This window comes from Lynx canadensis, chromosome A1, assembly GCF_007474595.2.
Source record: "Lynx canadensis isolate LIC74 chromosome A1, mLynCan4.pri.v2, whole genome shotgun sequence".
Classification (NCBI taxonomy): domain Eukaryota; kingdom Metazoa; phylum Chordata; class Mammalia; order Carnivora; family Felidae; genus Lynx; species Lynx canadensis.
In genome coordinates, this window is record NC_044303.2 from 171,331,191 (window position 1) to 171,345,167 (window position 13,977).

At 38.9% G+C, this 13,977-nt stretch overlaps 1 protein-coding gene across 1 annotated transcript in view; it reads left to right on the forward strand.

Moving 5' to 3' along the window:
• The first annotated feature begins 7,077 nt into the window (after positions 1-7,077).
• The window catches only part of CAMK4 (calcium/calmodulin dependent protein kinase IV), a 216,665-nt gene continuing 209,765 nt past the window's right edge, over positions 7,078-13,977 (forward strand). Inside the window, exon 1 of the mRNA XM_030326235.1 lies at positions 7,078-7,581. Within this exon, the coding sequence (XP_030182095.1) occupies positions 7,421-7,581 (161 nt within the window). The 5' untranslated portion in view covers positions 7,078-7,420. The remainder of the gene's footprint in view (positions 7,582-13,977) is intronic.

Sequence of the window (13,977 nt, forward strand, 5' to 3'; positions counted from 1 at the left end):
AAAATTTGATAAATTCCAATTTTTAATTTTTTTTATGTTTAGAGTTCACAGTGTCTTATCTAGATATTTTTATCTATTGTAAGTTTCTGAAGATATTCTTCAATATTTTCTTTTAGAAGTGCTACTATACTTTTTGCTTATATGCATAAGCTTATCCATCTTAAATTTTTTTTTTTAGTGTTTATTTTTGAGAGAGAGAGAGAGACAGAGCGTGAGTGGGTGAGGGGCAGAGAGAGAGGGAGACACGGAATCTGAAGCAGGCTCCAGGCTCTGAGCTGTCAGCACAGAGCCTGATGTGGGGCTCAAACTCACGAACCATGAGATCATGACCTGAACCAAAGTCAGACACTTAATGGACTGAGACACCCAGGTCCCCCTTATTCATCTTAAATTAATTTTTTTTTGTGGTACAGAAAAAGATTGAGATTTGTTTTTCACATTTATCCAGTTGTTCTAGTACTATTTACTGAAAAGACTTTCCTTTGCTCATTAAATAGCTTTGATACTTTTTACCAAAATTAATTGACCACATATATATACTGAACTCTTTTTTTTCAGTTCCATTGAACTATTCTTTTTGTCCTTACACCAATACTGTACTGGTTTCATTTCTGTAAGATTTCATTGTAGCTTTATTGTAAGTTTTGAAATCAAAAGAGTGAGACCTCCTACTTTGTTCTTTTCAGAATTGTTTTTGTATACCAGGTATTTTGTATTTCTTTACACATTTTATTTAAAAACATTTTTAATGTTTATTTATATTTGAGAGAGAAAGAGATACAGTGCATGTTTGGGGGAAGGGCAGAGAGAGATGTAGACAGAATCTGAAGCAGGCTCCAGGTTTTGAGCTGTCAGCACAGAGCCGAGTGTAGGGCTTGAACCCACAAACCATGAGATGACCTGAGCCGAAGTCCGACACTTAACCAACTGAGCCACCCAGGCACCCCTATTTCTTTACACATTTTAAAATAGACTTTTCAATTTCTATAAACAAAGACTACTAGAATTAGCCTACATATCAATTAATAGACTTTAGTCTACATATTAAATAATTGACATGTTAACAATATTGAATCTTTCGATTAATGAACATAGTATGTCTTTCCACTTATTTGGATTTTATTTAATTTCTCGTAACAGTATTTGATAGTTTATACTGTAGACGATTGTGTATTTTATGCTTTTTAAATTTAATTTAATTTAATTTAATTTAATTTTATTCCATTTTCCATTTTCCATTTTCCAAATGTTTTCTGCTAGTATTTTAAAAAGACAATTGATTGTTTTATTTTGACCTCTTACCCTGTGACCTTTCCAAATTCACTTAGTAATTTTAGTAGTATAAGTGAAATCGTAAGATTTTCTGTGTAAAAAATCAGGTCATATAAATGGCAACAGTTTAACTTTTTCCTTTTCAGTATTTATGGACTTTTGATTTTGCCTAAGTTGAAGAATTGGCTAAATACAATTGTAATTGGCTTTAATAGATACAGTTTGTATACAATAAAATTCATCAGTTTGGGGAGCACCTGGGTGGCTCAGTCGGCTAAGTGTCAGACTCAATTTCAGTTTAGGTCATGATCTCATGGTTCCTGAGATCAAGCCCCTCTGTCCTGACAGCACAGAGTCTGCTTGGGACTCTCTCTGTCTGCCCCTTTCTTGCAAAAGTGTGCACAGGAGCACATGCATGTACATTCTTTCTCTCTATAAATAAATGTTTTTAAAAATTCATCAATTTTTAAAGTGTAATTAAAAGATTTTGACAAATGCATAAAATCATATAATCACCATCAAAATCATGACTTAAAATTTTCTATCACTCCCAAATCCCCTCAAACCCATTTTTAGCCCATTCTCTACCCTATCTTGGCCTCTGAGAACCACTGATCTGTATTCTATCACTTAATTTTGCCTTTTTCTTAATATTATGTAGAAGGATTTATATGTAGTTTTTATCATATTTTACCAATACATATTTTATTTTGTTAAACAAAATTTTAAATTTATTTATTTATTTTGAGAGACAGAGGGAACGAGCAGGGGAGGGGCAGAAGGAGAGGAAGAGAGAGAATCCCAAGCATGCACTGTCACTGCAGAGCCTGATGTGGGGCTTGAACTCATAAACCATGAGATCATGACCTGAGCTGAAACCAAGAGTTGGACACTTAACTGAGCCACCCAGATGCCCCTTACTAATACATATTTCATAACTCACAGAATTCAATATTATAATTTTTGCTTTAAACCACTAGCTGTCTTTTAAATAAAAGAATAAGAACTAGAGCTTTTTTTATTTACACATATTTCTGCTATCTTCATTCCTTTCTGTATATCTGAGTTTTCATCTGGTTTATTTCCCTTCAGCCTAAAAATATTCCTTTAGTATGAATTTTGAATCTACAATTTTTTTTTCTTTAATAATTAAATGTTTTCAAAGTTAAATAACTTTGGAAATATTATTCTATTGTTTTTGGCTTACATTATTTTGATGAGGAGTCATCTGTCATTTGTATTATTACTTCCCTATAATCTGTAATATACTTCTCTCCTTCTCTGTCTTCCTCCCACCCCCCCGGCCCCCCTGCAGCAGAGGATGCTTTCAAAAAAAATTTTTTTCAATCTATGTTTTTAAGCATTTGACTTAGATGGGTCTAGATGTGGTTTTATTTCTACTTATTTTGTTTAGGTTTCTGAAATTCTTGAATCTATAAGCTGATGTTAACCTAAATTGGGGGAAACTTCAGCCATTTTTTCAAATAAGTTTTCTGCCCCAGTCCTTTCTCTTTATCTCCTGGAACCCCAGTGATATGTAAGGTATCTTGATATTGTCCTATAATTCACTGAAACTTGTCCCCCTACCCTTTTTCCTTTAATTTTTGTTTTCTTTCTTTTTGTTATTGTTCTATACACTAAATAATTTCTATAGCTCTGTTTTATTGGTTTGTTATTGCTGAAAAACAAATTACTCCAAAATTTAGTGACTTAAAACAGCAATATCATATATCTCCCACAATTTCTATGAATTCAGAATTCTGAGTTATTTGAAATTCTGAATAGTTTTGTGGTTCAGCTCTGGTCTCTTATGAGACTTTAGTCAGATGTTGGCTGGGGTTGTAGTCATTTGAAGGTTTGATTGGGGCTGGGGAATTTATTTCCATGATGGCTGACTGATGTGGTTGATAAGTTGGTTCCTCTCCACATCACCATCTCCATGCAGCTTTTGAGAATCCTTATGCCATGGATGTTGGCTTCCCTCAGAATGAGCAATCTAGGAGATCAAGGCAGAATCTGTAATGCTTTTATGACTGTAGAAGTCACACATCTTCACTTCTGCTGTATTCTATTTGTCACAGAGGTCAACCCAATTCATTGTGGTAGGTGAACTCAGAAAGGCATGATTATCAGGAGATGATTAGTGGGGACTATCTTAGAAATTAGATGCCATATTCTGTCTTCAGGTTCACCCATTCTTTCCTCTCCAATCTTAACTCTTCTGTAGGTTCTTTAAGTGATTTTTTTTTTCAAATTTCAGATAGTTTGCCCATTCAGTTCTTCAATTTCCAATGTTTTCTTTTAGATAGTTTCCATTTCTCTGATAGTATTACCCAGATGTACACTTGTGAATATCTTTTTAAAAATTATTTGAACATATTTATAGCTATTTTAAATCCTTTGACTATGAATATCAGTCTATCAATCATCTTAGTGTTGGTTTCTGTTGATTGATTTTTTTCTTTTGACTGTGGTTCAAATTTTTCTACCACTTCACATATCTAGTATTTTTGTTTTAATTGTATACTGGATTGTCAGTGATTCCTTGCAGAGATTCTGGATTCTGTTATCTTTCCTAAAGTTTTTTTTTCTTTCTTGTAACACACAATTAAACTTGGTGAAACTCATATCCCAAACCATGTCTTCCTGTGGTGAGGAACAGCTAAAATTTTTTCGCAACTTTCAACTTTCCAGTTATTGCTTTGTGCTTTCTGCTAAGTTCCTTGGAATTTCCCACACATATGCGTAGTTCAGAGATTAGCTTAGTATTTGAGCTCAGTTTATACGTAGATTTTTGGATTCCTTCACTGTGCTCCCTTCTTTCTGGAATTTCTTCTCAATTTCTAGCCTTTCTGCCAGCCCTGAATTCTGTATTCTGCCACATTAAGCTACTGAGAGTTGTGTTGCCTGTAGAGTCCTCAGGGAAAAGCTAAATAAATGTGTACCTAATTCAGAAAAGTTCCTTTCTTTTGTGGGTTGCGTTATTTTCAGTTTTCTGATTTTGGTAGGTCTTTTGCACATTTAAATAACTCTTTTTATATTTAATCCAGAGATTATAATTGTTATATATAGAGGGTTAGTCATACCAGCTACTCTGCCATACCAGAATGGAACCTTAGCCATGTGTGTATGAGTGAGACAAAAAATAGGTAATTGGAAGCTTTGGGTCCCTGAGCCTGTTGAATGATAGGCTTCACTGTAAGGTGTTGAGAAAAATCAGGATGTTTTGTTGTGGGGGAGTATCTTAATTGTCAGTATCCTTACGTCCCTCTCTCCTGAGATTGTTTAGTTTTCTCAGTGAGGAATCCTTTAATTTCTTGTGTGGCTGGGAATATGATAGACCTATGCCTATTTGTCAGTATTTTGGGAGTCTGGTGGACCTGGAAATCTCACATTTTATTATGTAGAGTTTCATGAATCCCTCTGTTTGTGGGTGAGCTGTACAGTGTGAGCTGTACCTTGTGATGTAAGACATATTTCATTGTTTATTCAACATTCCCAAAGATTAAATCTCTTCCCTTTTCCAAGGGTTTGGAAAAGAAAGTGTGTTTTTTGGCAGTGAATGATAGAAGAAGAAATATAGGGGCCTAAGAACTTCTTATGAAAGTGTTCAACTAATGTCTTATTCTCTGCCCCAACTTTAGAAAGATCTGGTAGTCAATTCCTAAGCATTTCTGGAATTCTGTAGTAAGAATTAGATTTCTTCTTATTGGCTTCTCCCATTACAAATCTGGGTTTTGAGTATACCCAGTCTTCTAAGTCAGTTACTATTTTTCCATCTGTTCTTAGATTCTGAGATTTAGTTGATACTATTTCTCCCTTTCTTTTTATGGACATATGCCTTTGTTCTTTTTCTGGTCATCTTAGATGATATTTAAGATAAATCATATGGTTCAGTCCTTTTCCACATTTTTTAAAATAATACTTATTTTCATCTTATGTTTTTAAATAAACATAAACTGATTCGTTGAACCAGATACCCTCTATTGAAACATCAGTTGATAGTACTTTTACAAAAGTCAGTTTTGAAAAGCATAGGTATCAAATGACTAAACCGGTGTTGAATGTAAATATCAACTCTACAATGTCCTCTGTGCCATGAAATGATGTTTCTGTAGCTATTGTTCCCCAAAATAGCAAGAGTAAAAAGACTTATCATCTCCTGCAATGTAATGTGCTTGCTTTGGACTTATGTTGTAAAAGAATTGCTCACAACAGACAAGTATGTGCATGTAGTGCTGCAACTTTAGAACTTGCCTCAGAGAAGTGTGAATAAAAATGGCCTAGCAACCACTTCATGCTCTTCCTCCACCAGACAGTGCAAGCCAAGGGACACTTACTTCATGAGAACTAGAATTTACTTGCTTTGCGTATGAACTTGATTTTATAACATGAAGATTATGGAGTTCATTCTCTGAAAAATAGTGTCACATGAGCATTTTCAGTCTGAAAATGACACTGAATTTGTATGAATGTACATATACTTACTATTTTTAGTCCATTTGTAAATTGAGCATATGTTCATCTTCATAAAATTACCTGTGAGGAATAGTTTTTATATTTATTTTTTCATTTCCAATCAACTAAGGATCATATTCCTATCACTATTTGGTGATTTTTTTTGTAGTTCACTAATATAGCATGAAAGGTTTTAAGAACCAGACATAAATCAATAAATTAAAGGAGAATATGGACTGTGTTTACCGTGTTATCAGGGATGGGAACACATGAGAAGAGTTTAGTGCATGTTGGAGGAAAGTAAAAATAATAATAATACTGAAAGTAACACCTGTGAAGGAAAGGTTAAAGAAAGGGCCTCATAGTTATTTAGTCAGAAATAGGTGTGATGTAATAACTTTATATATATAAAGATATATTACAGAATATGACTGATTGTTGTTTATCTTTGCTGAAATCTGGAAAGAAAAATTTCAAGGATAGAAATATAAATGATATACATTTAACCAGTATTTGGAAGACTAGCCTGAAGGCTGGCAGACAGCCAGTGGAATGCCTGTGATGGGGCACATCTCTTGGGAGGAGGAAAGTGCTTTAAATGTAGCAATCTTCTCTGTCATGAATGGGAACAGGTCCTGCCTTAAGGCTTGCAGAGGGCCCTTCCAGACCTGTAATTCTCTGGATCATTTCTGTTCTAGCTTCAGGGTTGGGAGTGAACTAGAGAAGGCAAACACCTGCCCTTTCAGGAGCTCCAGCAGTGCTAAAGGAGGCAATGCCAGCGGCAGCACCCTAGCATCTCATCCAACTGAAGACTCACTCAAAGGTGAGTCAGGTCACTGTGGACCCAGGTGCTTCCTTATCCTCCAGCTTTTCCTGGGGCCGGGCACAGGAGCCTTGGGAAATCGGCGACCACAGGGCACCCTCCCCAGCCGCCAGTATAAGCTTTGACAGAAGGACGCACAAGGGATGGCTGGTTAGCTGGTGCTAGGTGGGAGGGACTCGCCACCTGCACGCGCTCAGGGAGGGATGAGTGGCGCCAACAACAGTCAGGTCGCTTTCTCACCCTTGTGCTAGGTGGTCCAGACCCCTGTGCTCCCAGAGAGCGCTGGGCGCCCGCCACTCCTGGAGCGAGCGTCCCACTGCGAGCGGTCCTTTCCAGGCTCCCGGCTCCCGCGGGAGGGCGCGTGGGATGATGCTCTGGTCCTCGTGCTTTCCCCAAGCTCCCGCATCCGGAGCCGCCCTTGCCGGCACCGCCGCAGCCACAGACTGGGAGGGAGAAAGGAAAAAAGGGAGGGGGCTGGAAAGGCTCGGCGGAGGGAGGAGGGGACGTGGGGAGGGAGGGAGAGAAGGGGGAGGGAATCTCTCTCCTTTGCAGTGCCTCCGCCTCTCCTCTCCGGCTGACAGCGACCGGGTTCTCCCTCCACACCCTCTCCCGGTTCCTCGCCCCCTTCTCCACCCACCCTCCTTCCCTCCCTCCCTCCCGAGCGTGCAGGAGGAAAGCCGCAGACTGCGCGCGGCCCAGGGCGCCGGGGGAGGCGGCGGCAGCGGCAGCGGCGGCGGTGGGTGTGTGCGTGTGTGTGAAGGACGCCACCTCTTGCTCCTGCGTTCGCAGGCGGCGGCGGGCGGCGGGGCTTCTCGCTCCGGCAGCGGCGGCGACAGTGGTGGCGGCTTCCGGAGTCCCGCCGCGAAGATGCTCAAAGTCACGGTGCCCTCGTGCTCCTCCTCGTCCTGCTCTTCGGTCACCGCCAGTGTGGCCCCAGGAGCCGGGAGCCTCGTCCCGGATTACTGGATCGAAGGTTCCAACAGGGATGCGTTGAGCGATTTCTTCGAGGTGGAGTCGGAGCTGGGACGGTAAGGCGGGGGGCGCCCTGGACGTGGTGGAGCCGCGCGTCCTGCGCGCGAGCTCGGGCTTCTGGGGAAGCCCGCGGCGCGCTCCGGGGGCTGTCCCTTTCTTTCGGAGGGACAGCTCCCGAAGACGCGGGATCCAGCCTCCCTGCCCTTTGATTTCTCCCCGCCTAGTGTCTAGGAGAGAGCTAAGCACGTTCCAGTTGGAGTCGGGTCTCTCTCGGAGCGCCCAGGCCGGTGCAGCTGCAAGCAGCAGCCTCTCTCCCGCCCTCTCTCCCTCCTCCTCGCCGGCTGCCACTTGCGTTGGGTGACAGCTCCCACCACACGTGGGCCCTCCTTTCCCGATTGGTGTCTTCGCTCACGATTATAGCTTGCCAGAGGGTCTTGTTTGTCGAGTTATTTTTTGGGGGTAGGGGCGGAGGGTGCGCCTCCAAACCGTGACAGAATTATTAAATTAGATTCTTCCTCCTTCTTCTCATCCAACTCTCCAAAGCAAGTGGCACTAGAAATTAAACTTAAATACTAGCTTCCCTGCAGAGTCTGCTCAGGAGTGAAGGGGGGAATGAATCATTTCAGAGAGTTGAAGGCAGAATAATGAACTAGTGTGGCTTTAAAGAAAAAGCAGCACATGAGGTCCAAGCAGTGGTAATTAGAAGAGTTCTGCTGCTCTTCTTTCATGCTGGAGTGATTTATTTAAATTATGTATGCAGAAAGCCATCTCTCTGGGGTTGCAGAAATGTCCCTCATCCCTCCTCTGAAGATCCAAACAGGTAGAAAGCGGTTGGCCGATGTGAAGATGCCATATGTTTTCATGTTTTTATCCACTGGAAATTGGTTTGGTTTTTTTTGTTTTTGTGTTTTTTTTTTTTTTTTTCCCCTTCTCTTCTTCCTTTTTCCTTCTTGCCTTTCTGGTATCCATAGGTAAGAATTCTTCTCAACACTCATTTTAGATCCAGGCCTTTTATGATAGGGAATCTGAAAATGTAATTTCAATGTTGACAAGTTGAAGCTTCTGTATTTAATACTTCTCTGCAATTTCATTTTCTACTCTCTTTTTGTTGGAAAGAGTTTAGATAAGAGCCCCCCCCCCCCAATTTTTTTAATGCAATTGGAGACCACAGTGCAGGATTATGGATGTTGGTACTTGGTGGGAATGTGTAAGGATTACCTACCCTGCCCCCCCTCCATTTGCCACTACTATTAATGGCTCGTGGAATACAGAAGGTGTGCAAGAAAGGCAAAACTTCAGAATGAAAATTTAATTGTCATTGTTTAAAAATGTTCTAAAATACTTGGGCATTGAACAGTATGTATATAAATAGCCTACTTTGATCAAAATTTTCATTGTTCATCTGAAGATGTGCTGTTGTGTGCATTCATTAGTAGGTTGGAAGTGAAGTGTCTCCTTTCAGTTTTGAATCTTACAATTGTGTGGTGAGCTGCACTGGAGCAGTGTAAATTTCTGATTTAAGAGATAATCTACTTACAATTGTTTACGTGGTGTTTTAGAAACTGCCACCTCGTAGAGGAAGTGCCTCCTGGTGCTAAAGGGACTGCCCCACCACCAAATCTAACTGCTTTCTGAGTAAATTTACCCCAGAGGCCTCTAATTGATTCGGACTTATCATTAGCACATGATGTCTTTATGAATAGGGTTTGCTATCAGGAAACTCAAGAAATTTCCTTAATTTGAGGAATGGAAAAGTGGTTAGAAAAAAGAAATAAACTGCCAATTGTACCTGTCTATGGGATGGTAGACTTCATAGGGAAAACCTAAGGAACTTGAAGTTTATTTAAAAAAAAAAAAAAGCTTTGTGCTATAATTGCAGTAAAATTTGCAACACAAATATAAATCATTTATATATTGCTAAGATTCTCACTCTGCAAAGTTGTTTGATTACCTTGAAAATCACAGAATTAAAATATTTTGAGAGATCTAAAAATTCTATCTCTTGCTGCTTTTCGGTAGTCATGTGTATTGGGTAAGTTCTCTGTAGCTGGCAGTATGGGCAAGGTGCATGCTTATTCCATTTGGCTGAGACTTTGAGAAATGTCACTTAATGATCAAAGTTATTTTTTTCAACAAGATAAGCCTAAACCTTAAAGCAACTAATGTTACAGATATAATTACTAAGAATCTATATAGCCAGAGAATGCAAAAAATTATAATTGTAGATATTAACTGACAAAAGTCCTCTTTCTTCCTCCACTCATGATAAAGTTGAGACTCAGTTGGTTTTAAGCCTTTACTCTCTTAACTCCCAGTCTTGGGCCAAATCTGCCTGACCTCGGTGATTCTAAGGCCAAAATAGTTAATTCATTAGTAACACAGTTGTCATTATGATGCTAGGGGAATAATGATCTTGGTGTTGTGGGTCACCATTGTGGTTAGTTCCAGGGTGTAGACAGTCCCCACTAGATTAAGTTCATTTGTAAGTAGTCATTCCTCTGTTACAATTATCTGTTGCAAGCTGGTGAGTCCTGAATTAAGATTGGACATGTGACTATTAGGGAAACACACCCTGAGGATATATTTGGAAATTTTAGGGAGCTCAATAAAAGCTAGTTGAAGCCTCTGGATAGTGCTGGCAGCACTGTTTCACAGGTAGCCCAAGGCCATGTGATAGCTATTTTATTATATTATTTTATTATTTTATTTTATTTATTTTATTTTATTTTATTCTCTCTCTAATATATACAGATATATATGGATAAGGGTGAGGAGTAGGGGTAAAAAGGATTATTTAAGAGTATCAGGCAAACTAATTTAATTTTTCTAAAATCACAGTTGAAAATACTGCTTTGTTTATAGAGTTTGTTAAAAAGTTTACAAAAACCTTGATGACCCAACACATTTAGTTCTGCTCATAAATATAAGTTGGCCATGATCCTTTTAGGGCTCCCTATCCTAGAGAGCAGTTGGCCTTTGCCCGATGATTTGAGAAATTGGCATTTTAAAAGCTTTTTCTATGGAGAAAAGAGCCTGCCTCTCTCCAGATTCCTGTCCAGTGGTTTGGCACATGGAGGGACAGGATTTGGCCTGGGCTGCCCTGTGGTGGGATTTGGCCTTGTGCATCCAAACCCATGTCCTGTTTTTAGTTATTTCCCACATTGTGTTTCTCTCTGTAACAGGAGACTGAAAGAATGTTTGTAGCAAAACTAGATGTATCCCCATACACAAAGTTTAGGGAAACCAAATGAAACATAATTAGTACAAAAGAAGAGTGTGTTAATTATTTGGGATAAATTTTTTAAAAATTTCCATTCTACTTACTATAGTTTAGCTTAGACTAGTGAATTTCAGTTCCGCCCCCTCCGCTCCCCCCACCAAAACTGCTGTTCAGTTTAAGAGAGTACATTTATATGGCACCGAGTTAAAGCAGAGTTTATAGGATCCTTTGCAATATATATTATTGCTTAGGAACCAAACAGATTAGATAGTGATATTAGGTATGTATAGAATAGAAAGTATGTGTGTATAGAATGGAAACAAGTTTCATAAAACAATGTATATTCTTGTTACCAACAATGTAGTCTAATATTTCCTATTCTATGCTGTTTGATTTTATTCTATTTCATTAAAAAATATTGGCTGAATCCACATGATTTCACATCTCACTAATGGATTGTGACTCAGTGTGAAAATGCTGTTTTAGGCCATAAATCTGTGTATGCCAGTTTAAAACATGAGGAAGACTCCTTTTGAAAAATGCCCTGCAGACCAACTAGTAACACTGTGTGGTCTCCATTTGCACATCTCTATAGAGAAAAGTTCTGTCTTTGTCTGCAGGTCCTCATTGGGTTTTGCCTTCCAAATATTTTGGAAAAACTCTAATGTCTCCCCAAGATATGCTGGTTGCACTATACTTTGAAATAACTGTGGGTGGGGGCAGGAGGCTAGGCCAGGAGCACCGTCACTGTATAGGGGAGGAATTCAAAGGCCTAAACACTTGTGTATTCCACTTGGTAACACTTAACCCTGGCCCTGGGTAATGGCCAGCTGATACTTCCTGTAAGGAAACATGGAAAGTATGCATTTTCTAACAAAAGCATTCTAACCAGTGCTCCTGGCTGGTGAGGAACCAGATCCTCTCTTTCCCTTTCTCTCTCTTTGTTCGATGCCCTTCCTGAGCCATTTTTAGCCAGTACTTCTCATACCCTTGGTTTTCCCCCCACAGTGTCCTTTAGGACCCCACAGCAGATCCAGAATATACTGCTGGTTACAGATCTCTTGCTACCCACACTGTGCTTAATGTCTTAAGCTCTTTTGGGGATCTGACTAGAAATTAAAAATATAACTGTTCAGTCCCTCTGTTGTTCTCTGTGCTTCCAATTCTTTTCTCATGCAGTTGACTCAGGAGCATGGTGAGAGGCGAGATTGCAAGTGGGAGAGTAGAAAGCTGGGCTGCACATGCTTGAACACTGACTATAAGCTCCCAGAAGGTAGTCTGTGGATTTGGCTGCCTCACTGTCATGTGCTCAGTGCCCAGCACAGTGCTCATTATTCAGCAGGTGCTCAACAAATGATTTTAGAGGGAGTGAGTGAATGATAATGAATTGGGCCAGGCACAGGGTACACGACCCTAGGGAAAGGGAAATCTGGTAGCTTGTTTATCTTGTCCCTAAAATTTGTGCAACCATAATCTCACTGTGTGCTGGTTTTCTTTCTTCACAGTGGGAGTCCTGATAACTGTCACCTCTGTAGCTTGTAGGTGTTGAAAATAATGCTGCTTTTCTGTTGGCAGAGAGCTTTGTGGCTCTGAAATGAAAGGGATTCAGTTTCACCTTCACTATCATTTTACCACAGGCATCTCAGAATTAGGAGTTAAATCAACTTGAATGTAAAGGCATAAAATGCCTCCAAGGTATTCTAACCACTAAAGTTAATACATAGTAAATGCTAAATTTGGAAATATAGTCATTGTAAAGAGCCTCAAAATTAAACGACGACTATGATAGGGTCATTACTTTAAGAATACACTAGTTTTCCATGTTTAAATACAGTTACAGAGTAAAAATAACTCCTAATTTGAAAAAAAAAATAAGTCACAGGTGCTATTTACTGCTAAACTGTTCTAGGGAACTTTACTTGAGAAAAAAAGAGAGACAGAAAGAGAAACAAAACACTAACCACAAAATAGCTTCAAAGAACTTTCTTGTAAACACTTTACACTCAGAATAAATGTCTGTATTATGTGTTTGCAGTAATACATTGAGAATAAAGTGCCAAATGATAGTTATTTCAGTTACTAGTTGTTTTATGTCAATGTTTTTGTTTGTTTTGGTTTGGTTTTTTGTCTAGCTTAAAAAGTAGTTCTTTAAAAAAAAAAAAAAAAGGTCTGCTTAGACTCCCTTTTGGGAAAGCTAACATAGCTAATATATCCAATAAAAAATTGAATTTTTTAAATTTCAAGGTCAGGTTTATTCTGCAAAATATATTTGAATCCCTGAACCATATAAATCAGGCCAAAGAATAACTTTAAGTGAAATCATGAAATTAATAGCTAGCTAGAATCAAGGTTTTACTCAAATTAGTGTAGTCTTTTTTTTTTTCTCTTGGGTAAGGGTCATCTGAAAATCTCATAATTCCTGTGGCTTAATGAGGAAGTTAGATCTACATATTGAGAGTATACTGTTAGCACATAAAGGATGTGGACTCTCCAATAAAGTCCATCTTTAAATTCTGAGTGCTAATTGGGGGCAGTGGGTGTATGGATGATATAAAACTGAAAGGTTTGGGTGGGAGATTTTCCTCAGTAATCTTACCAATGGCAAAGAGCATATAAGGTAAGGAGCAGTGCTGAACACAGGGTGATTATAACATTGACAAAGGATAGTACATGTAGAGAACTTTCTCTTTTCTCTTAGAGCAGATTTCTTGACCTTGGCAACCAGAGACTGTTGGGGCCAGATAATTCTTTCTGTGGGGGCTCTCCTTGCACTGTAGGATGTTAATAGTAGCCCTAGTTCTCTACTACTAGATGATAAAAGCAACCCTCCCTTGTAACCCCCAAGATATGACAAGTAAATATTCTTCTAGATATATTAAGACCACAGTTTCAGAAGCTTGAGAACCACTTTTCTGTTAAGAACCACTGTTTCAGAAGCTTGAAGCTAGTCTCTTACGTGAGTTTCTTTAGTTATGCAGAAGGTTAACAAGGAGGCTGGTGGATTGAAATCTTTTGACTTTATTGATATCTGCTACAAACACAATGGTTCTCCCATTTCTATGTAATACCATTAAGATTTTTTGTCGTATGTGCTTATCACCTGTGCCTATAATTTGCTTAATATTTTGTCTAAAAATTAACCTAAATTTACTAATTGAGAGTACTTATTTTCATTAAATTGAAATTAAATTTCATTAAGTTGTATTCATGCCATAAATAGAAGCAAATTATA